The 22,992-nt window shown below is 46.1% G+C and overlaps 3 protein-coding genes across 7 annotated transcripts in view; all 3 read right to left on the bottom strand.

The window, feature by feature from the left end:
• The window catches only part of LOC133117117 (amyloid-beta A4 protein-like), a 32,642-nt gene extending 29,770 nt beyond the window's left edge, over positions 1 to 2,872 (bottom strand). For 2 of the 5 annotated variants that reach the window (XM_061227252.1, XM_061227253.1), the window contains exon 1: positions 2,675 to 2,872. In XM_061227252.1, the coding sequence (XP_061083236.1) occupies positions 2,675 to 2,734 (60 nt within the window). In that variant the 5' untranslated portion in view covers positions 2,735 to 2,872. The remainder of the gene's footprint in view (positions 1 to 2,674) is intronic. The other 3 variants (XM_061227249.1, XM_061227250.1, XM_061227248.1) reach the window with 2 other exon arrangements.
• A 908-nt stretch (positions 2,873 to 3,780) lies between these two features.
• Positions 3,781 to 9,178, bottom strand: cyyr1 (cysteine/tyrosine-rich 1). The gene is made up of 4 exons (XM_061227000.1): positions 8,652 to 9,178; positions 7,189 to 7,288; positions 5,658 to 5,818; positions 3,781 to 4,805 (listed from the first exon to the last, which is right to left on the bottom strand). The coding sequence occupies exons 1-4, from the start codon at positions 8,728 to 8,730 to the stop codon at positions 4,672 to 4,674; spliced, it is 474 nt and encodes a 157-aa protein (XP_061082984.1). The 5' UTR covers positions 8,731 to 9,178; the 3' UTR covers positions 3,781 to 4,671.
• A 1,526-nt stretch (positions 9,179 to 10,704) lies between these two features.
• adamts1 (ADAM metallopeptidase with thrombospondin type 1 motif, 1) lies at positions 10,705 to 19,713 on the bottom strand. Its single transcript, XM_061226807.1, has 9 exons — positions 18,681 to 19,713; positions 17,072 to 17,412; positions 16,285 to 16,417; positions 15,521 to 15,688; positions 14,820 to 15,109; positions 14,258 to 14,444; positions 13,750 to 13,928; positions 13,200 to 13,375; positions 10,705 to 12,948 (listed from the first exon to the last, which is right to left on the bottom strand). The coding sequence occupies exons 1-9, from the start codon at positions 19,306 to 19,308 to the stop codon at positions 12,237 to 12,239; spliced, it is 2,814 nt and encodes a 937-aa protein (XP_061082791.1). The 5' UTR covers positions 19,309 to 19,713; the 3' UTR covers positions 10,705 to 12,236.
• Positions 19,714 to 22,992: the final 3,279 nt, after the last annotated feature.

Raw genomic sequence — 22,992 nt, 5'->3', positions numbered from 1 at the left:
GTCTTTCTTTAAGCCGTTTTTCTTTCTTTTTTAAAACAGAAATGCAATACATTCCTTACATTCCAACAAACAACATAACCCTTTTCTGAGAAAGCAGTGCTTTCGATGGATCATTTCTAACAGACATAAAAACAGAACAAGCTAGATGTCTCCAAACAGGAGAAATGGCTTAGAAATCTAAGTAAGACACTACTACCTCTGCACCGGAGTCAACAATGCCACATTGTATTATAACCTTTTACATTTAACCAAGTAACAAGAGAACTTAGGCAGGGTGGTTTTTCCACTTCCAGGTACTGGGAACCCATGAGTGCTTCATTTCGTTGAGGAATTTAAATCAGAATCCAGAAAGCAATGCAGGAAGGTAAAGTAATACCACTGCCATTATTTGTTTACATTGTGCCAGTTTTCATTTGTAACCATTGTATGCATGTATTGTGCTGCCCTCTAGGCTAGACTGCCTTTGTAAAATTCCAACCATCAGCATGATTGTATGGTTAAAAAGGCAAATAAATAAGAAGAATAAATGTTCCAATTATTCAGAACCAACCTGACAACCAGTACGTAAAACTGAAAAGTGGATTGTGAGTGAGTGTGTGTGTGTGTGTGTGTGTGTGTGTGTGTGTGTGTGTGTGTGTGTGTGTGTGTGTGTGTGTGTAAATGGATTGCATTGTGTGAGTGTGTAAGGCAACTGCAAATATCTGAGGCTGAAAGATGGTTCACTTCGAGTTTGAATTCCACTGTTTTCACCTCCATTAGGGTGCACATCTTTTCTAGGAACGAAGGCAACATTTTACTGTATCCAAGGACAAAATATATATAAAAAAGATGTGGGTATAAAGTAATGTCCACTCCATTAACATGCAATCTTGCAAGAAATTATACAACACCATCCCCAAATCCTTGGTTTTAAAGCAGTTAAGGTTTATTTACACGGATAAGGCATCGGCTTTATTTGCAGAAGGAATCTTCAGGTTCAACATACAATAACACCCTATGTTACGTGGATAGAAGAGAAACGTAATGTTAACTGCTTCTGGGCAGATATGGATATCCACCGTCTGCCTCAGGCTAAAACATCACACGAATAACATCCTCTGTAATGATCATTGACCGCTAAGGCGGTTGTGGTTAGCTACGCCTTCTATTGTAAGTGCGTGATAACACACCGTTCCCATTTTAACACCACCACACCAATGTTGCAGAAAAGATTGATATGTATACTCCAAAACGCAAAGATGAAACAGCTGATAACGCGGATTTTCTTTTCCATAACGCAGTGCTGAATAATATCATTGTCACAATCGTCACCTCACTCAGGATGTGAATGCGCAAGTTAGCTAAAAAGAAAACCCAGATTACTTATATTGTGTCAGACGTAAACGTATCTATGCGCTTTTGGCTTGGGGGCTCGTGGGAAGCTGCCCTCCTTCGCTCCAGAGTCTTGTTGTGTTACTGGAATACTGCAGTGCACCGCCGCCATCTTACTTATGTCTCGCTACATCCTCTTTTTTACTCCAAATTGAACAGCTCGACGAGCAGCCGAACCTTTAAATGTCCGTATGAAGACGCGAAATGTACGCGTTTTCATTTCCCCATTAACCATTTCGTTTGTACGGACCATGTTGAAATGTGACCATTTAAAATATGTGAACAAAAATGAGCAAATATGCTACTTTTAACCATTTTCAAACACGCCCAAATTCTAACAAAACACTACCTAGAAATCGACTGAACGCGAAAGACAGCTTTATCAGTCTCTGCAGTGGGATCAACCAGCTGTAGGCTATGTTGCTATATTTTTTTCTCTGCACAGCTAACGTGCAGTATTTAAGCTCACATCTAGCTGGGCAATTGCAAACAACGCACATTTGCATTGCAGTCAAATTTATACTGTCGCCCGTTTAAGCCCAATTGATACCTCGTTGTGAAGTAGGCCGAGCCATTGCAGTTATCAAATTACAAAAACGTCTATACGATGCTTTGTAGTCACATATTTGATTCACTGCATTAAAGACCGGTGAGACCATAATGGAAACCTGTCCATGTTCTAGAAAACAAGCACACCCCTATAAACACCCAGATCAGCAATTTCACGAAGAGCCAGCAATACTCGCGCACTGATGCATTCACTATGTAGGCAGTATGAGTTTAGTTTCCCCCCTGTGCCTCAAAAGGTAATATCAACAGTGTAATGCGGACAACACGATATAATCAAATTCAATTATCTGCTACGAGAAGCCCCTTCCAGTTAAGAACATTATTTTCAATAGCAAACAAACAGAGTCACATGCCACTCTTTTAAAAACTAATTCTCGAGGTTATTTTCAATCAGCAAAAAAACAAACATATCCACAATACAATAGTAATCATTGTAACAGAACACACATATGTTTCGGCAGAACATACATAAATATAGCAGATAAGCATGGGGAAAGTAGAATAAATAGTATTGGCCCTCAGGTAGCATTATTATATATCCCAGTTATATTTATTTTAACTTATAACTTATTACGCTCAGAAACAATTTGCTGCCGGTTACGCGTTCTGTTCACGATCATCTACGGATTGGGATCGCCCGAACGATTCCACAACAGCAGCGGAAAAGATGGAAGAACAGCATATTGGTGGCTCAGGAGTGCTCTTTGGACAATTTCTCTCCTAGCTTTCTTACCTCAGTGGCCAGTGCCGAGGTCGCCACGATCAACAGCAATAAAGCCTTACGGTCCCCCATGCCGTATCCTCTGTTGTTGCGTGGCCAATGCGCTGTTCGTCGGTTTTGTTCTCTATATCCGCTGTGTCTGTCAGCCTCTATCTCAGTGCTCAGGGTGCGTGTGATGGAGAGGGATAAAGAGCCTGCACAGCTGCGCGAGCGCCAGTCACCTGACCGGACAGCGAGAGAATGGAACTGGGAGAAGGGAGGGGGCGGAGGGGGCTGGGGGCCCAGGGTGGTGGTGGTGGTGGTGGTGGTAGAATGCTATGCTTAAACAACATTCTAATAATTGCCGGTACGTTTCAAGAATACATAGGTTAATCTTATTTATAGCGCTCCCATATCCTGGATAATCTCCAATGCACGAGGTACTGTAGGACTGTTCGGCATATGATAGCACTGATAGCACATCAATTATTGAAGAAAATAAAAAATGAAAATTAAGTATGAAAAATAAAATTGTAACATAGGCGACAGATCACAACATTTAAATTATGGTATATCATTTTTAACGATCAGCTACGGCAATAGAGGAGTGAGGTCTGAAGTAAAGTAGGACTTTAGGTATGTGTACCTGCTGCCACCTAGTGGTCAATGACGGCATGCAGCGACCGACTTCAACTGGTATAATTACCATATTCTCTGGGTATTTCAAGTTTGAAGTGCATAATTGACACGACAGAGGCATATTACTTCAAACGGAAGTGCACTGCTTTGGAAATTGAATGAGATTACGTTACATTTTACCCCTAATGTCAAAACTGTAATTGAAACATTTAATAAGCCAATTTAAATGGAAAGCACTACAGGGATTTACCCTATCCATATGTTCTCAAATCCACTGATTACAAGCTTAAATTCTCTCGAAGTCAAAATTTTCTTCAGCTGTATGATTCACAGCAGAACTCACTGCTGCTGCTCGTCCTTTCAGGTTCAAAAGAATAATAAAGTCAGCCATTCAAGCGTTACAGATTCAAAGATATTCTGAATTACCACACCTGTCCACATGTAGCACACTTTACATCAAGTCACATAAAACAGAACACTAAGGCGTCACAAGACAAAGCCACTTTATTCCTCATGATGCATACAAAACATTTTATAAACAATAATACAACAATACTCTTACACTTAAATATGCCGATCGAGAACATCTCAACCTCTTCGGAGTCCAGATAAGAAAACAGTATAAAAAAAACTAAAAAAGTTTCCAGGTGGTCTCAGTACATTAAATCCTCTACACAAAGCTGCCTGTTACATCGGCCTATTTGTCAGGAGAGAGACACTTGCCTTCAGCTATAGCTCATTACAGACTGCCAGACAGGGATGCCTCTCTCTGATAATATCACAGTTCTTTCCTAGCAGCAAATAATGTGGAAGTGCAAGATGACCACAGAAATAAGGTGCCACAGGAAGTGATGCATTTGGCTGGAGGATTTGTCCACAGTCTCCTTGGGCACCCGTACCTGTAACTGAAATCAGTTTGTCATCTCCGGTGCAGGAGAGGAAACACAACCTCCGTTTCTTCACCTCAGCTTCCGGTCCATTCCCATTCAAACGCACGGCTACCGCGACCATCGCCGTCATCATAATTATAATACATTATACATTTTCTCTGCTCACACTACAGCAGGGACAGGAGTGAATAAATAATGATATGAATAAATAAATAGCCCAGGCATTGTGTGGGAGGCGGCAGACAGAGAGCCGGGTCACAGAGCCGCACTGCTGACGCACTGGGACACATGTCGCAGGCAGGGGGCGGCACTCCCCCCAGGACAGGGGCCGAACGGGGCCGCTGGGGTGGGCTGTGAGTGTCAGGCGGTCTGCAGTGACCTCAGTCCAGCCAGCCAGGCTAAGCTGGGCTACTTCATGGACCAGCCAGGCTAAGCTGGGCTACTTCAGGGACCAGCCAGGCCAAACAGGGCTACTTCAGGGACCAGCCAGGCTAAACAGGGCTATTTGCGGGTAGAGCCCGGGTAAGGTGGAGGAGGGGAGTAGTCAGCAGTCCTCGGTGGGGTGGGGGTGTAGGGAGGGGGCAGGATGTCATGGGGGTTCATCTCATAGTCATAGTTGTAGGGTGGGGGAGGGCCTAGAGAAGGGAGAGAGAGGAAATATAACCATTGTAAACCCGTACAATACATCTCAGTCTCCAGACGTAAATCCCATGAAAAACCTGTGGTCTGAACTGAAGAGGGGGGGTCTATAACCGCAAACACGAGGATATCAATGATTCTGATAAGTTCTGCAAAGAGGAACAGTCTTCTCTAACCTTATTTCAAATTAAAGTAAAAGACATATGGTTGTCATCTTTATCAGATGACAACCATCTGATAATCTTTATTAACTTGGGGAAGTACTTTTTTTTTTTTTTTAATGTAAGACTTGATTCCATTGACTCATTAATAAAGCACACAACATTACACATGTTGGAAAATAAAGCCTGTTATTATATGTTAGTTTACAGTATATTTATCATGGGTGCCAATAATTCTGGAGCCCTCTGTACATGCTTGTTTGTTCGTCAGCAGTCAGATAGTTGTTTTGCCCAGCCGTATGATAAAGATGTTTTGCTTAAGAGTTGATTAAGCAGGAACAAGAAGAATACGTACATGACTGGAACAATATACAGTATAATGTGCCAAGTGTATAGTTTTGACATAAAACACAGAGTACAAACTGTCTATCAGACAGCTTGCTGTTTTGTTTCAGAGAATGCACATGCTGATGTGTTGTGAATTCTCTCCATGCTGTATGTAATAAAGAGTGCCTTATCACAGTGGTCCTTTCCTCGACAATTTGAATGAAAGATTTTTAAGTAACACTTTCCATGAGCCCTCCCCCATAAGTTTGTCATTTCTAATGGCTCAAACAGGCCAGAATGCCCATGTCTTGGCAGATCAGAAACAGGTTCCACTGTCCCAGGAGGTGGCTGGGTTGTTACCTGGGTATCCGTTACACACAGTGTTGATGTGGGAGGTTCCGAACACCCCCACCCGTGCCCCCCGTCCGTTCTTCACACACATGCACACACACAGGAAAACAGCCGCCACGGCGCCCATCAGGAACACCACCCCAAACACGATTCCTGATATCGCTGTGCCCCTGGAACACAAACACAAGAATAAAAAATGTATACAATGACTAAATGCTACCTTAAAAATGTACAAATAAGAGAGATGAAGATACCTGATGCATACAGTCAGCACAGAGCAAAGGTTTGCATATTCTTTGCTCGGACATGTCACACCGAATCAGCATATTCAATCAAAAACATAGGGGTGTGTTTATACTTTTTTGAGGACAGATAAGGTTTTTTGCATGAGTTAGAGCCATTTCCTCTGAGAACATGCTGATTGGATTTACTAAGGAAGTCTGTTATTTCTGTCAAACAGAGGGACCTGAAAGCATGAATACAAAGAATAGTCTATTTTATTCCCCACATAAAGGAATTAAACTTACAGTTTCAGGTTTCAACTGCAACAGCGCCCAACATGGCCACCCAGCTCAATATGGTATAATAATACATTACTTTCAATGGTGTCCAATCTACTCATTCTGAAAGCACAGCGCAGCTGAGTCAACACACTTCTCCTATCTGCAGTGGGAGCACTGCTCTGGGAGGACCCTGCTTTGACAGGGGACCAGGGGAAACAACTGCTGTTTACTCGCACCTGATCACACAAGGAGGTTTGTCCAAACATTCAATTTGCAATCTGTCTACATGGGACAACTGTGCATGATTAGTGTGAGGGAGCGTTTGTTTCCGTTTGTGTATGTGTGTGTGAGAGTGAGTTTGTGCGCATGTATATTTGTGTTCCTGCTCTCTGCTAATGACAGACAAGATTCATAGGGTGGTACCCTGTCGTACAGTGATTGAGGCAGTGTATTTAAGCACGCAAATTAAATACAATATTGAACGAAGGACTGGGTTCTATAGTGCTGCTCAGATCAGTCTGCCAAGTGCTGTGCTTGCCAATATGTGCTAATGTTACCCGTTAGCCCAAAGTGAGGAGAGAACAAAAGCCATTACAGCCACACAGCACAACACCAAACAAGACACATAATTAGCTTGTTGAGTTCTGAGGCCCTAATTCAGAGAAGGAGCGTGCTGTAGTCCTGATTTCACTCTGGGGGAGGGTGACGGCTCCCTCTGTTAGAGTCCTTCTGTTCGAGTCAGCACTGCCCTTGTACGTTCCGGTTGAACCTCTGTAAATATTTTGGCCCGGGATAAATAAACCTGGCCTCTGGGATTTTGTCCAGGTTTTAGGCCCAGAGCAGACAAAAGAAAGCAGCAGAACAGCTGCCTCTGGGATAAGGGCAAAGGTTAGCCCTCCCCCGCTCCCGCAACAAAATGTCACACTGTGTGTGAGTGCGTGTCTTGTCGATGTGTGTGTGCGCGCGTGTGTGTTTGTGTGTGTGTGTGTGTGTGTGTGTGTGTGTGTGTGTGCATGTTATTACTAGGTGGGACTCACGAGAGCACATCCCCCACATAGGCATAGTACGAACAGCAGAAAGGAGGCTCTCCATCACAGCAGTATTCCAGGCAGTCCTCACACTCTGCTGCCCCTCGCCCTGCGCATAAAACAGAACACACACTGCATTACAATAACAGCACATACGCAGCAGCGTTCTAGTAAGCTTTCCCTCACGCATGAGCGTGAGGGAAAGAAACGATGTGATGAGCAACGTGCAGTAAGAATTGAAACGATACTCCGCACTCCCCTCATAACCATGCACCGAGAGACAGCAGCTGTGTGTGCGCGTGTGTATGTGCGTGTGTGGGTGCGCATGTGCGTTCTGCTGTGGTCTGTAACTGAAGCCCATAATTATTTGTGACAAAGCTCACAATTAGAAAGCGTTATTTAAAAAAAATATATATATATAAATAAAAAAGGAAACTAGATGGAGTAATGGAGCATTACTGATAATCCCATTTTAACTTGTATAGCAAGTCAAAGCTTTGCGCACAGTACTCTACAAAAAAATTAATGAAACAAGAAAACCTTGCAGACCCGGTCCATGGTCAGCCCGGGAGGTTCATTGCTCTAGTAGGAGGTATTTATGCATCTCGCGCTCACGCTGTCTCTTTTAGGATCAAATGAAAGTCTGTGGTTTAAAATCTGTATGAGACCCAAAGTGAAGAAGAGTACCCCGTGGCGCCTCCTTTCCTGTTTGCGAGTGTGTGTGTTTGATGTTCCCCCTGCCCCCTCTCCTTCTCTCTGGGTGGTCCGAACACTTTGGGCATTTGGAGCTCTCTCGCCTCCGGCTTTCGCAGCCCAACATGCGTAGACAAAGCGGCTAAAATCCCCCAGCTCCTTGCAAATTCACACCCCACTGCAGTCTAGGGTCTAATCCTGGCTTAAACGAATACAAATACGTTTCATGGAAACATGTCAAGCAATAAGGAAGGACCGATTCACTTCCAAATTCTTTTTGGCCAATGTTCATTATGAGCGTAGTGTGATATGATTTCCTACCTCCACTGGTTTTGGAATTCATTAGCGTGTCTCTGTTAACGGGCAGTGGAGGATTCATGTTTTAATACGATACAAATAGGTTATTCGGTATTCGCCTTGAAAAACATTTAAAATAACATGGTCTGCGGCCATCGTTACACTCGGTAGATTAATTAAGATGTAGTACAATGCACAAAAAGGGACATTTTTAACAGCACACTTTTTACACTTTTCAGATCGTGAGGAGTTTTGGAAGGTGGCGAACATAGCAGCTCATATTTTTCAGGAAATATACAATACATCGTATTAGGTTACAGAACCCACTCTAAATAAATTATGAACATGTTGTCGCCTATTCACAAATCGCAATGACCATGTCAACCAAACAAGTGGAAAAACACCCGAAAAATAAACACAAAACTACAATTTAAGGCAAGAAGTCCTAATATATGACGTGTTCCTACGTCGAAGTAACTTACCAGCAAATAGGAAAATTAGCAGCGGCCGCATCAGCAAAGTCCACCCGGGTTTAATGCCCCTCGTCCACGGTCTCTCCATGCCCTCTCTCGGATCTACTCGACTCTTTATTTTCTTCTTATTTTCCAAAAATTCTAAACTCCATTCGGTATTGATTATTCAAAGTAACCCATTCCCATGCCCTCTCACCAAAAGTTACAAAACGGTCATATTACTTACAAAGTAACTTTCGGAGAGAAAGAACACGTAAAATTAATGCATTAGTGCCAACATTAAATTCCGTCACAAGAGTAGCTTACTGGAACCCCCAAGGTCCCAGCTGTATGATAGACCTCCTCATCCGTCTCCACGTGTTCCGGACGCCAACGAGTTGTGCTCTTACTCCTTCCTCTTTGTTTTTCTCCCTTCCTTTTTTTTTTTTTTTTCTTCCAGCTCATCTCCTCCCCTACCGCTATTTTCTCAAATTACCCTGTCAGCCGTAGTGAGAGGCGAGGACGTACTGGAGCTGAGGGCGCTCCTTCCTCTCCGGAACAACACTGACACCGCCTCCGCCGTCACGACTCCTCTTGTCTGCTTCAGAGAACGTTTAAATATCATTACCAAAGTTGAAGCGAATTGCCTCACGATTATCATGATTCTGAGTAAAGACAGCAATTTATAGACATTATGTTTACTTTAGATTTTTGCTTTTTACTTAGTGTTTTGCGCTTGTTTTTTCCCCAGAGGGATCTATTTTTACCGTCCCTGGACCATGCGTGCGCACGAAGCACTTTGGAAACTAGTAGGTGTAGGCTACACCTTTTACGATTAAAACAAAGATAGCTTGTCGTGCATCTCTATGGATGAGCTAAGTACACAAAGATCTATATATTTTAACGATCTTTCCAGAAATATTATTTCCAGAATTAGTCGAGTTCGCTGGGTGTTCCTAAACGAAAAAAACGAAATTGTATAATGTGCAATCTTGGCAAAGTAAGTCAAATGACGAGATTATCTGCATTAAATAGGCCTACACAGTAAAATACACAGTGTTAATTACAGGGGACCAAGGATCGATACTTCCCCTGAATACCCAGAAGTATAGCAGTTTATTAAGGTACATGACTGGGACCCCGAAGGTTGGTGGTTCAAGCCCCGGTGTAGCCACAATAAGACCTGCAGCAAGACCCCCAAATTGCTCCAAGGGGGATTGTCCCCTGCTTAGTCTAATCAACTGTACGTAGAAATTAATTAAATTAATACCAATACATTTTTGCATTTGCTGAAAGCCTCAAAAGACAAGTAATTAAATTGATTAGCCCTAACGCTAATATCGGGCTGCTCTCCATCAAGGTATCAGCACACCGATTTTTTTTTATTTTATTATTTTTTGCGCAAATGGCATTGAGATTGGTTTTGAAATTGGTGAGATATTGAGGCAAAATAAATTATATTTTGAATGAAAGTGCCAACCAATGCTACCGCACTCACTCTAATGCCCTCTGAACACTGAACATTTAAATTTTTTGTCGAATTCGTGACTGTTGAAGAAGCCATTTCTCTCTGGAATATGAGAGGTGTCAAACACACAAATGTTTATATGTTCTATAATTTGACGTCTGATATGTTCAAATCTCGTTTCGGACATGTACCCCACAAGTCCCCCAAAGATCAGGAAAATTCATGGGCTCATTAAATAATTAAAATGAAAATAAAGATATGTCGTTCTTGCCCAGTCCTGGTTTAATCTGTCAGTGGTCCTGGATAAGATTCTGCATTCTGAACTATGATTCGCAAGCAGGATGCCACCTAGTGTTTCAGAATGCATATTACACCACCCCAAACAAATTAGAGGGAGATGATACGAAGCCTGAGACTACAAAGTTCTTAGTAATACTGTTATGTTATTCTCTATGTAAGTGGATTGAAATGTGTGTGCATATATGTTTATGGTAGCCCCCAGTAATATAGTGCTGATTTGCAGTGATATTATGTCATAAACTCATAATGATAATTATGATAATGATCTGCATCAGAACTGAGCAGTACAGCAAGACACCACACAAGGCAACACAGTTCACAAGTCAGTGTGATAGTTTATTCATAACCCTAGAACCATATATAATACTGTATAAATACTCTATACAATCTACATCCTTCCATTATTTCAAATAATAATATCAATAACAATATCATAAAAAAGTGATAAGATTATATATAACAGGCTGTACAAAAATAAATAATGTTTGGATATTCTGTACAAAAAAAATGCTATTCAAAAACATACCTTCTTAGAAGGCAGGAAAAATATACTTATGAAGTAGTAGCAGGAGAGTCCCTGACTAAATCTCCATTACACAGACACACACACACACACACACACACACACACAGATTAATTTTTGTAAATGAAGAGCACTCCCTTGATGCAAAAACCACTATCTCCATGAAATGTCTCATTGGGAGAGAAGGAGATGAGGGCTTTACTGAAAGATGGGTAAGAAAAGGAAGCAGGAGTGTTTGAATAGCAGCATGAGTGGGCTGGGGAGGGACCAGGGATGGACAGAAAGTGTGTAACAGGAAGGGGATGGGTTTCCGGAACCTTCTTCAGCCTGCTGTATCATCAAGGTGGGGTTTGACTTGAGGGCTCCTCTGATTGGCTACCCTCCATCCACATTTGTGAAGGAAGCAGGCAGGTGGAGCCTGGTACTACAGATATGGGTGGATATTAGGGGGTGGGCTTTCTGACTGGCAAGGCCAATGGCACTTTAATATCTCCTTATCCCATAATCCTCTTTGCTCACCACTCACTAATAACACCCCCCACATGCACGCACACAAACACACACACTCACACACACACAGGCAAGACCAATGGCACTTAAAAAAACCTCCTATTCCAAAACATTTAGAATATCCGTCTGTCCAGTCCAGCTCAGACAGACTGCATGCATGCGTGCACACACACACACACACACACACACACACACACACACACACACACACACACACACACACACACACACACACACACATAAGCACAAGCATGGCATTGGCACCCATTGGCCTGCTTTAGCACAAAGAGCATAATGTCCTCCTCTGTGTCAGCTGAGCCCGTGGGAGCAGTGTGCCAGCTATATGGCTGGCCCACAATGCCTGGCAGATGGGCAATGCCCCCTGTACCACGTACATGTTTGCACAGGATATTAGATATTAACCCCCCCCCTCCCCCCCTCAGTCCCACACTGCCTCTGAGTCCTGTCACCACACTAGTCTCTGTCACAGACAGCCCTGGGCGTGGGGGGGGAAGTTCACTGGTTCTGGCAGCGTTAGAAACACCGTCCACCATGTAAACATTCTCCTCAAAGGCACGGTTCTCCCCTTCTGACGGAATGTAAGGCAGCTGGAGTTTTTATAATATGGAAAAATAATTTTTTGGGGGGGTTTCTGGAAATGTCTTAAGGTGGGATAAAAAGAGCAAAAAAAAAACAAAACAGTCTTTCTCCGTTGCTGGTGCTAACAGTGGCCAGGCCTTAGACCGCTGTGAGCGGCTGGGATGGGGCTCTGTGTGCCCTGCTCCTGGGGCTCTGTCTCTGGGGCCGGAGGGCTCTAACAGCTGGTGAGGGTGCACAGGTCCAGCAGGGGCCGGGGCCGGGTGTTGGGGTCGCAGTTCTCGGGGGTGACCGCGTTCCCATCGTGCCCCACGCAGCTCAGGAGACGCTTCCGGAAGCCCCGCCCGCAGGTCCTGGAGCAGGTCGACCAGTCGCCGAGCAGCCAGGCGGGGCAGGGGTGGGAGGCGCAGGGCCGGGTGGAGGCGGGCCGGAGCTCCGGAGGGCAGTCGGACGACGGGCGGCCGTGGAAGTCCAGGCAGTCGACGGAGCGCTGCTGGACCCCGCCTCCGCAGGTCTGCGAGCAGACCCCCCACTCCCGCAGGACCCACTCCGCACCCCCGGCCTCCTGGATGGCGTTGATGGAGGGCCGTCGAGCCGCGGGCCGCGGGGAGAAGTAGCTGTATTTGACGCGGGGGCGGGGGGAGTCTCCCACCGACAGCACCTGGATGGTGAGGGGCTCTGGGAGCGGGGCGAAGCTCCGGATGCGCTCCAGCACCGCGGCCGAGCCGCTGTAGCGCAGCAGCGCCCCCTTCAGGGGGATGTCCGTCTCCAGGGTGGTCAGCCTGTACTCCCCGTTCAGCAGGTAGGTCCCGTCCTGACGGCGGATGGCCAGGTAGCTGTTGTCCTGCCTGGAGCCGCCCACCGCGCGCTGCTTCACATCCAGGTGTGTGGCTCCGGCCGGGATGGTCACCACATCCTGGTACCCGGGCCTGAGAGACAGCAGGAGGGTCAGTGCACTGTGTCTGCAGGCTGTACGCTCCTCACATAGACGCACACATGTATATTTACATTCACACACACACACACACGCACGTGCACATTCACACAGACACACAGACACCCTCACACACATTCACAGAAACAGAAACTCACATTCAGAGACGCACACACACACACACACACACACACACACACACACACACACAATGACAGAGGTACTGAGTATGGTGAAGGGACTCACCTGGCTCTGTCCATAGACCCAGACACCTTCTTGCACGTTGAGCCGTTCCCGCCACAAACTCCGCATTTATCGAAGCGGCGGCTGGACCCGATGACGCGGTCACAGCCGGCCTTCACACACTGACCCTGGACACACACCGAGGTGGAGTCCGGACTGCAGGGGGTCCCATCCTCCACCTGCAGAGAGACGCTCACGCTTAGCACCCTCTCAACAGCAGCTATCTAACAACGCTTTATTTCACAATGCCAAAGTAGTGTTCTAGAACTCTGTTCCTTTCAATGACCAGTTATCAGCATTCAAATTCAAATCACATATTTATGAACTTACATTACAGTGGCTTGGCAGTTATTAAGAAATTTGTTCATACCGTCTCCCTTCTAAATTATAGTTTCCCTTGAACAACGTGAAAACCTTAGTCATACTTGAGAGACAACTATGACGGTCTCAGCCAGTATTGCTGCTGATATTTTTAGAGTGACGGTCCCAATTAGATGATATAATTGGAAGATAAGCTGTTTATATTCTGTCTCTGAGCTTCCTGGTATCTCACCTTTGGTTTGAGGATAAAGAAGTATCCGGTTCCTTTGGCGCGGCACACCAGCTTGCAGCGGTCCTTGGGGGAAACGCCGGCGTACTTCGGCACCCATTCCACCCCGTCGCTGGTGCCGAACGACATCTGGGAGGAGATGTGGTTGTGGGCCAGACACTGCTCCTCTCGGAACGACAGACCTGAGACAGCGACAGAGAGACGGGTCAGACATCCGTCTCCAAATCCATGTGCTCCCTGACGTAGCCAGAAAAGCTGTTGCTCCCGTGAACACAGGAAGCCAGATGGAGCAGAGCTGGTTTTAACATCCTATAACTGGTAACCGCACAAGTCACTCCACACTACCGCCAGGCCTACTGGCTGTGCGCCCCACCTGTTGCCTGGAAACAAGCACAGCGCACACTGGCAAAATCTGCTCTGCGTTCCAGTATGTGCAGCAGCTGTCCAGCCTGTTGTAGACACGCTGGACAGCAGAACTGTTTACACACGGTTTTCTGGGTCAGACTCTCACCATTAGTCTCGGGGCAGGCCTGGGTGTTGCAGGAGCGATACTGGATCCTCTTGCCCTCGCAGTATTTGCCTCCGTTCTTGGGCAGGGGGTTGTCACATTCCCTGAAGGAGTACTGGACCCCGCCTCCGCAGGTGCGTGAGCAGTCCCCCCAGGACCCCCACGTCCCCCAGCCACCATTCACAGGCGTCTGAAACACAGAAGAAGAGAACAGCTGTCAGTCACGCATTACTGACCATGTCGGTGAAATATCATAGGCATCATTGACATCATTTCTTGCATCATTTTTTTCTTTTGTTTTCCTCAGCTATTTTATGTATTTTTATTTGTAGCTGCTCTTTTATTTTACATCCTTTAAAAATGCACTGCACTGTGCAAAGCACTTTGAGCTACATATGAAAGGTGCTACACAAATAAAGTCCATTATCCTTCAATATATTTTTCAGTATATATGCTTTACAGCGTTTCTCTGTAAAGCAGTCTTCAGGGCGATACAGTAGAACTGAAGTGATCTGAAGCGTATCCCCAGCCCGTGAGCTGGAAGCAGGAGGGCGCTGGGACTGACCTGGTATTTGGCCGCCTCGCTCTTGGTCAGGCACTGCCCGGCCAGGCACCAGCTGTCTCGGCCGCAGGGCGTGCCGTCGGCCCAGGGGAAGTTCTTGGTCTGGCAGACCAGCAGGCCTCCGGAGGTGGTGACGGTGCACCAGAGAGCCGAGCAGGTGCTGCTGAGGTCCGGGCAGTGCTGCGACTCCTCCCCGAAGGTCAGCTGACACTGGCGGTCGGCGTCGTACACCGAACCCGGCAGGGCCTTGGGCAGCGGCTGGGGCTTCTGGGGCTTGTCCAGCAGACAGTGGCCTGAGGGGGGAGTCAGGGTCAGGGGTCAGCCCACACAAATTCACACCTCGGACAACCGTCTTAACAAGCGCCCGCAATGGGACACAAACTCTTATTTTTTTAATCTCTAGTAGAAACTATTGGCTTGCTTTAAGTTACTGTTTGCTTGGCAAGTTCAATTTTCTTAACCAATTGGCAACTCTTGAAATGAGTCAAACTGCCTCACCTTATTTTGTCTTATTTAGCTAAATGTAAGAGAAATAAGTAAGTGTAAATGTAAGACTAAAATAAGTTGTTGAGTTTGACTTATTTATTTTGTAGCACAGGAGGACAAGGAGGGGGTAGAAAGGAGGAAGAGGGGGTTACGGAGGAGGTTGAGGATGACAATGTGCTGGAGGTAGGTAAGAGGAGGAGAAGCAGGCAGGGTCTCACCATGGCCATTGTCCAGGAAGGAGGTGACCATCAGGGCACTGCAGGGGGACCAGGGCTGCAGCTGGTTCAGGTTGGACAGCGTAGACGCCATCATGTGGGAGCTCCAGTGGGCACCGTTGATGCTGGCGCACTGCTTGGCGTCGTCGTGGGGCATGTTGAACACGTGACCTATGGGAAGATGGGGTGAGAGGTCAGGGAGGTCAGAGGTCAGGGAGGTCAGAGGCCAGCGGCGAGAGGGTTGGGGCTGAGATCAGTATGATAGGGAATAGGGGCTCAAGAGGGGACTTGGAGATTAATGTGTTCCTGCTGCTCTAATTAATAATAAATAGGTCATTCGCGTCAAACTGAAATTGTGCGGGGCAGCCATCTGTGTGATGCATAGCAATTATTCGACGGGCAGATTTAGATAGGCAGACCGGGAAGTCATCCAGGCTAGGAAGGAACCACCTACACTTTGTGGTACATAACCACAGTGAATCAACGCAATGTTTAGTGCAATGTACGTTTTTAAATGACAGCACTCCAGGAAAACAAGATGGTCACTGCTAAAAATTGCCTTATCAAGTGTTTCAGTCTTGTAATGAGACATACAATGACTCAAATAGCCAAATAAGTCAAACTGTCTCACTTCATTGACAATATTCTTATCTTATTTAGCAAAACAGTAAGGTTTTAAGTGTCAATATAAGATGTTATTTTTGGTTTTTTTGCGCTATGGGGCTTGTGGGTGGCGGTGCAGTGTCGGGGGTCAGCGTTTCTCTTACCCAGCTCATGGGCCACGGTGAAGGAGGCCTGCAGGCCGTCGTCCTCAATGATGGAGCAGCTCCTCTCAGGGTCACACACCGTGCCCACGTCCGCCATGCCCAGCGTATCACAGGAGTGAGCGCCACACAGATCCTGCAGGGCCACAGAGGACACAGGTCAGCCCAGGCCTCACCCGCTCGCATCTCACAGACTGGCTCAGACATTTATGCAAGACTACTGCCTCAGGAGTATGAGACAAATAGAGTGTGTGTGTGTGTGAGCGTGCGAGTATGTGTGTGTGTGCGTGTGTGTGTGTGAATGTGTGTGTGAGTGTGTGTGAGTGTGTGTGTGTGTGAGTGTGTGAGTGAGTGTGTGTGTGTGTGTGTGTGTGTGTGTGTGGGTGTGAGTGTGTGTGTGAGTGTGTGAGTGTGTCTGTGTCTGTGTGTGAGTGTGTGTGTGTGTGAGTGTGTGAGTGTGTGTGAGTGAGTGTGTGTGTGTGTGTGTGGGTGTGAGTGTGTGTGTGTGTGGGTGTGAGTGAGTGTATGAGTGTGTGTGAGTGAGTGTGTGTGTGTGGGTGTGAGTGTGTGTGTGAGTGTGTGTGTGGGTGTGTGTGTGTGTGTGTGAGTGTGTGTATATCGGTGTGTGTGAGTGTGTGTGGGTGTGTGTGTGTGTGAGTGTGTGTGAGTGTGTGTATATCGGTGTGTGTGAGTGTGAGTGGGTGTGTGTGTGTGTGAGTGTGTGAGTGAGTGTGTGTGAGTGAGTGTGTGTGTGAGTGTGTGTGTGTGTACAGGTGTGTGAGAGCAGTACCTGTCGGGTGAACAGCACCGCCGTGTCGTAGTGCTCAGGGTTGCGGTCGCTGGGCGGGTTGTGCTGCCGCTGCCACCTGCAGAAGTTCCTGAGGGTCAGGGCGGCGTTGGACGAGACGTCAGGGCCACGCTGCTCGTCGTACACCACCAGCAGCTTCACCACCGCCAGGCTGATGGAGTTGTGGATGGTGGGGTGGCGGTACAGGCGGGAGGCCACCGCCATGATGGTCAGCAGGTAGGGCTTCAGCCCCGCGCCGTGGAACTCTGCCATCGACTGGTCGGCCACCAACAGGATCTCCAGGAAGCGTGGGGTGGACACAAAACGCCGGGACCGGTGGTGCCCTGCAGGGGTGGAGAAAGGGAGTGAGGGGGTTAGATTGAGTGATGTGTCACACCTCATTGGGTCAGCACACAGTGGGCCTTCTCGCTCACAATAGGCCTCTTCAACACATCAGGCCCTGGTTAAGTTAATCAAATCATGGTCCTCCAGGGAGGAGACACGCTGGTTTTCCAGCCTCCCTTTGCTTGGGAGTCAGGTGTGAAGACAGTCTGGCCGATCAGTAGCACTAATTGTTCAGTTAATTACCCGGGAGAAAAGAAAACCAGGGCTGGATTCAAGAGCCAGATTTCTTGACCCATGCCGTAATTAGTTTACATCACAGAAAAAGTGAAAGGGTACATGCTTTGAGTGGAGGGAGTGACAAATTAATCTACACAAGAGACTCATAAGGTTACTTGCTGAATAACCATTCTGCAAATGAAACAAATGTGCCCTGAGAGACAGATGTGACTCATTACTTTGTAATGAACATTCAGTAGAAGCATTGTTGAGACTAACCACGGAGCACATGCAGCCGTTCTGAGGAAAAAAATGCCAATGAAAGCTTGGTAAAGACGGCTTGGCTCCTCCTGGAGTGAGTCAGCGTTCACACCACCGTGACTCCGCCTACTTAAATTCTACATTCCTCAACTGACCTTTCAAAGAATAAGAGGGGAAGAAACTCAGGGACCCAGTTTTAGAAAATGTCTGCCGGGCCAGGCAGTGCTAGTCTACGCAGCATGCGGTACCAAGAGGCGAGTTTACGCGTCTCACAATCCTAAACCTCCCTCTCTCACGCCCCCAGTTCCCCCTCCCATCCGTCTTTGGCTCCCTCCCCCTACCTCTTTATTCAAGCAGTTTCAGAACTAGTCCCATTACGCGTCAGTCAGCGCGAGCCTGCTGCACTCCGGCTACATATATCTAATACCCCCAGCTCCACATAATTTCAGTGATATATAGCCTAATTATAGGATTTTACTGAATTTATTGTGGGTGATTATATAAAAAAGCGATTTCAAGCATTAAGTCCTTCAAAGTTTCAAGATGTATTCGCTTACAGTGAGCAACATGTATTAAACCAATGTTAGGCAAAACGCAGTAGTGCTAATTGTGGCCAATAAGCAAATAGCGCTCGTGCATTTTGCATTAGAATACGATAGCATCTTTAGAAAAATTACGCTGTATTAACTTAAAGACATAAAGATTATTGTAATTACCCTAACCTACACACTTAAACCTGCCATTCTGATTTGACACTCAACAGAAAAGTCGTAGGTATCAATAAACCAACCTGTCTGCTCATAGGTTGTGTCACCCTTATTCGTTTCTCTATCGGAGCTCTCCGGTACCCTTTCCTCTTCCTCGTTGACCCCGCACTTGGAGCTACCCTCCTCGGATAGTGATCCTCGAATCCTCCTGCGGATGAGGTGGAGGTCGCTTTCTGAAGGCTGCACGTCGGTGGCATTGACTGGCTGGATGAAATACTCTTCACCACGGATGTAGAAACCGCCCTTCAGTCCATGGCACAGGTTGATTGCGGCCGCAGAGTCGGCCTCCCCGTTAACCGAGCCCGAGAAGAAGCACTGAGCCGCTGCGCTGTCAGATTCACGTTGCGCTTCATCTTCACGAGTTCCGGTTTGCCCCACCACTTGGAATACGAACCCTGGAGCAAGGAATGTGTGATCAGGCTCCAGGTCCAAAATCATACGTTTGCCAAAGACATCTAATTGGAAGACCCGCTTTTCTGTCTCTTTTTCTCGCTCCTCGGGACTAAGAGTCCTCCACTGTTCGGTCTCGCCCGCCGCCTGGAGTGAGTCGAGTTTTACTGGCACCACTGTACTCTCCTCCCATGCACCGGGAGCCGCACTCACGCACAGAGCCGCCACCAAACCCAGGGAGACGCGCAAGAAGGACATCATATCCCTGCCAAATCCTCAAGGCAAAAGAGAAAATGTAAAACCGGAATGTCTGTGTAGACGCAATGCACAAACAAGTCGCTTGCAACCGTTTGCTGCAAAAATACAAATTATAATTTTAAAAATTCAATTGAAAAAAGAAAATTAAATATCCAGTGAAAAACCCGTTCGATTCTCGCCGGTTGGAGTTTGATCTTTAATTGATATCAATATTACTTTCCAGAACAAATAAGTTTGTTATGTTCAGTCTCTTAAAGTAATACAGTTAAACAGTAACTTTAAAAAATATTCCAATCCTAGTCCTCGGATAATTTGGGTTCTTAAATCTAACTCTGCAGTTTCTGCTGCAGTTATGTGCTGTTCCCTGTGATTTCGTGGCAGTTCTTCCACTGCCCTTCTGAGTTTCTCCTCTCCTGTTCCCTTAAAGTCAGCCCTGTCCCCGGCTCGCTATTTATCCCTTAGCGCGGGACCACCCCTTTCCTGGAGACCCTTTGATCTAACAGAGGCGAAATCTCGTAGGCCCATCGTAAAAGCAGGATCCACAGAATCCGCTACGAAAACGCAGAACCCTGGAACTCAGCCATAATAATCAATCATAGTATAGGGGAGGGGGACGCTCTTGGCCGATAAAACCTTTTTTGTCCCGCAAGTAAGACGGGCTTATTTCTTTCTTCCAACTTTTGTCCAACAGTGATTCACGTGCGCATTTCATCTATTAGGCTACAATACACTTCTGAGCAGTCCAACTCTATTTAGCGGCATATTTGAAAAGGAATATCAGCCACTAAAATGTATGAGGGTATGATATTGGGGAACAGAGTGTCAGGACGGATAAGCAGCAGAAAGAGGCAGGGGGAATCTGCTGGCTCAGTCTTCTGCCACACGGCCGTAGCATAGCCTTCTCCGTGGCGTTTACCCTGGTTTCAGTGAGGAATAGGGGGCTACAGCCGGGGAAATGAAAGAGAAGCAGGTCTTAAGGTGGAACAGTGTTCCAGGCACAATCTTCTCTCCGTTTACAGAATGGACCCTAACAATGGCCAACCGCCCCCCCACCCTTCCCGTATCCTTCAGACGTTTTTTGACTGGTACCGTAAGTACTCAGAGTGACGACGTGAAATCCGAACCACGTTACTGGCATGGACATCTTGTTTCATACGCAAATATATCTGACGTCGTACAAATCATAGCCTACTCATCGGTTTTACGGTGATGATTAAATCTTCCGTGGCAATTGACTGACAAGGACATTAAAGTAATACTTTTGATAAACACAAATAGAGATAAGACGTAATAATATAATTGATAACAGCCGTGTTGGGGCAGAGGTGCCTCTCACTTTCTTTAGTTCTCACCTCTGAATCCACTACAACTTTGGGTTCCCGTTCCCGGTATAGTTAAACGCATCTTAGTTTTTTTTTAGCATCATTTTACAAACAGAAGATTGAAGTTTGGGTTTGATTCGCAATACATATTTGTTTTCTTATTTTCATTCCTTAATGTGATATCAAAAACAAGGGGTTTAACGTTTAATATAATTTTGCAGGGATGAAGAGTAGTTGTATAGTTTTCCTCACAACAGCAGCTGCAGCAGCAGCAACAACAACAACAACAACAACAATAACAACAACCCTGACTAATAAAGTGCTTTTCATATTATATTAAAAGTTCTTTTGAGGTGACGTTTGTGATATGTGATAAATACACTGTAAGGTGTTTCCAATGATTGATAACTACTTAGTAATTTAGCAGGCACATTTTATGGTCGAGAAAATGAAAGTATATATGCTATTTATGAATTATTGGTCTGGACAGTTTCATAATGCAATGGCAGATTGAAATGTGGTGCAGATAAATGAGACATAACTGCAGATTTTTTTGTTTGAATACCATTGTTTCACTATTGTCTTGAGAACTCTTTTGTACCCTCCTTACCCAGAGTAAAGGACTAGAAACGACCTTAAGAGCAAAGGCAAAGAAAATCAGCTTTGTTGTAGTGATATGTGTGACCACAAGATGGCGCACACGCCCTATCTGTTATATTTCCAGCCACATCCAGAAGCCTGCTGTGAATTGATACAGTATAAAGTGTTATATCAAATGGTAAATGGTTGGCATTTATATAGCGCCTTGCAATTGAAAAAAGCACTGTACAATTGATGCTTCTCATTCACCCATTCATACACACACTCACACACCAACTGCGATTGGCTGCCATGCAAGGCGCCAAACAAGCTCGTCAGGAGCATTTGGGGGTTAGGTGTCTTGCTCAGGGACACTTCGACACAGCCCGGGCGGGGGATCGAACCGGCAACCCTCCGACTGACAGACGACTGCTCTTACTGCCTGAGCCATGTCGCCCCATATCATATACATACAGATATAATAAAGGCAACATATAGGACTGGGCCCATCAGCCCTGAACCCACTTTTTCTGGCTCTTTTTGCTGTTCTGAGATGGGGGAGGGGCTCATGGGTAGAGGCCCAAGGTACTTTCCTTCCCTCAGTAAGGCCTGGAAGGCAGCAGGTTCAGCTCAGCCAACCACAGAGTATCGCGTGTTGTAGTTATAAAAGTTGTTGCCTTCCAGGCTTCACTGAGAGAAGGAAAGTACCATGGGCTGGGTATTGTGCTAGATTGATTAGGGAGTGACATGGCTCAGGCAGTAAGAGCAGTCGTCTGGCAGTCGGAGGGTTGCCCGTTCAATCCCCCGCCCGGGCTGTGTCGAAGTGTCCCTGAGCAAGACACCTAACCCCTAAATGCTCCTGACGAGCTGGTCGGTGCCTTGCATGGCAGCCAATCACCGTTGGTGTGTGAGTGTGTGTATGAATGGGTGAATGAGAAGCATCAATTGTACAGTGCTTTGGATAAAGGCGCTATATTACCATTTACCATTTAGATTGTTAGCCTATTAAACATTTAATGGACCTCACAATTCATCCAAGATTTTAATTTGCCTGGCTGCCATTGTATGTATTACAGTATGTAGACCAGTCATGAGAATTATATTGTAATACTGATCACAAACTATGTTATGATGTTAATACCGGGCCTGGGACAATGATTTTAACACAAGTTCATAGACCACTGGGCCATTCTCTATAAGCCAACACAACACTCACCAGGGGGCGCTGCAGGCTCACATTTGGTATGGAAGTTTCGAGGACCTGCTTGTGGAACAGACTGAGAACAGTGGGAACACTGTTAAAGGGCAAGGAGAGGTGATCATGGCGTACCACAAAAGTGATTTATGATCACAGGTGTTCAGCAGTGGTTCAAACTGACCCTGTATGTCCAACGCAGGGCGATACTACAGCTTTAATTTGAACATTTCACTTGAATTACTTCTGTAAACATGCCGCTATATGATTGGACCACAGGGGGGATTGCAACCACCGCTGGGTGAAATCCTCAGGCCTGGGACAAAAAAAGGATATAGTTATATTACTATAGGTAAATATTATTATAAGTAAACAAAGTTGTCAAGGCTGCTTGCAGAAAGCGATATTATGACGTAAGCCCCCATGTGGACTTCTGTGGTAAAAAAAGAGCAAACCTCAATCTTTTTGCCTGACTGGGAGCTGAAAGCAGTAGAAGTCTTCAGGTGAACTCCTAAAGCATGTGACTGGAACATGTTGGTCGCCATGGACCTACACCATGAGTGGGCTCCTCCTATTGAGTCTGGTCCTTCC

This window comes from Conger conger, chromosome 17, assembly GCF_963514075.1.
Source record: "Conger conger chromosome 17, fConCon1.1, whole genome shotgun sequence".
Lineage (NCBI taxonomy): Eukaryota > Metazoa > Chordata > Actinopteri > Anguilliformes > Congridae > Conger > Conger conger.
The sequence above is the reverse complement of the archived record's forward strand: the minus strand, read 5'-3'. Positions and strand labels throughout refer to the sequence as shown.

Bases quoted from the DNA above. Each gene is read 5' to 3' on its own strand.
- cyyr1 (XM_061227000.1), bottom strand. From the start codon at position 8,730: ATGGAGAGACCGTGGACGAGGGGCATTAAACCCGGGTGGACTTTGCTG. The intron at 7,289-8,651 runs GTAAGTTACTTC...TTTTATGCGCAG, and splicing joins GCTAATTTTCCTATTTGCTG to GGCGAGGGGCAGCAGAGTGT. The intron at 4,806-5,657 runs GTAACAACCCAG...TCCCTTCTCTAG, and splicing joins TGTGTGTAACGGATACCCAG to GCCCTCCCCCACCCTACAAC.
- adamts1 (XM_061226807.1), bottom strand. From the start codon at position 19,308: ATGATGTCCTTCTTGCGCGTCTCCCTGGGTTTGGTGGCGGCTCTGTGC. The intron at 17,413-18,680 runs GTTGGTTTATTG...CCACCCCTGCAG, and splicing joins CACAACCTATGAGCAGACAG to GGCACCACCGGTCCCGGCGT. The intron at 16,418-17,071 runs GTACTGCTCTCA...GTGGCCCTGCAG, and splicing joins CGGTGCTGTTCACCCGACAG to GATCTGTGTGGCGCTCACTC.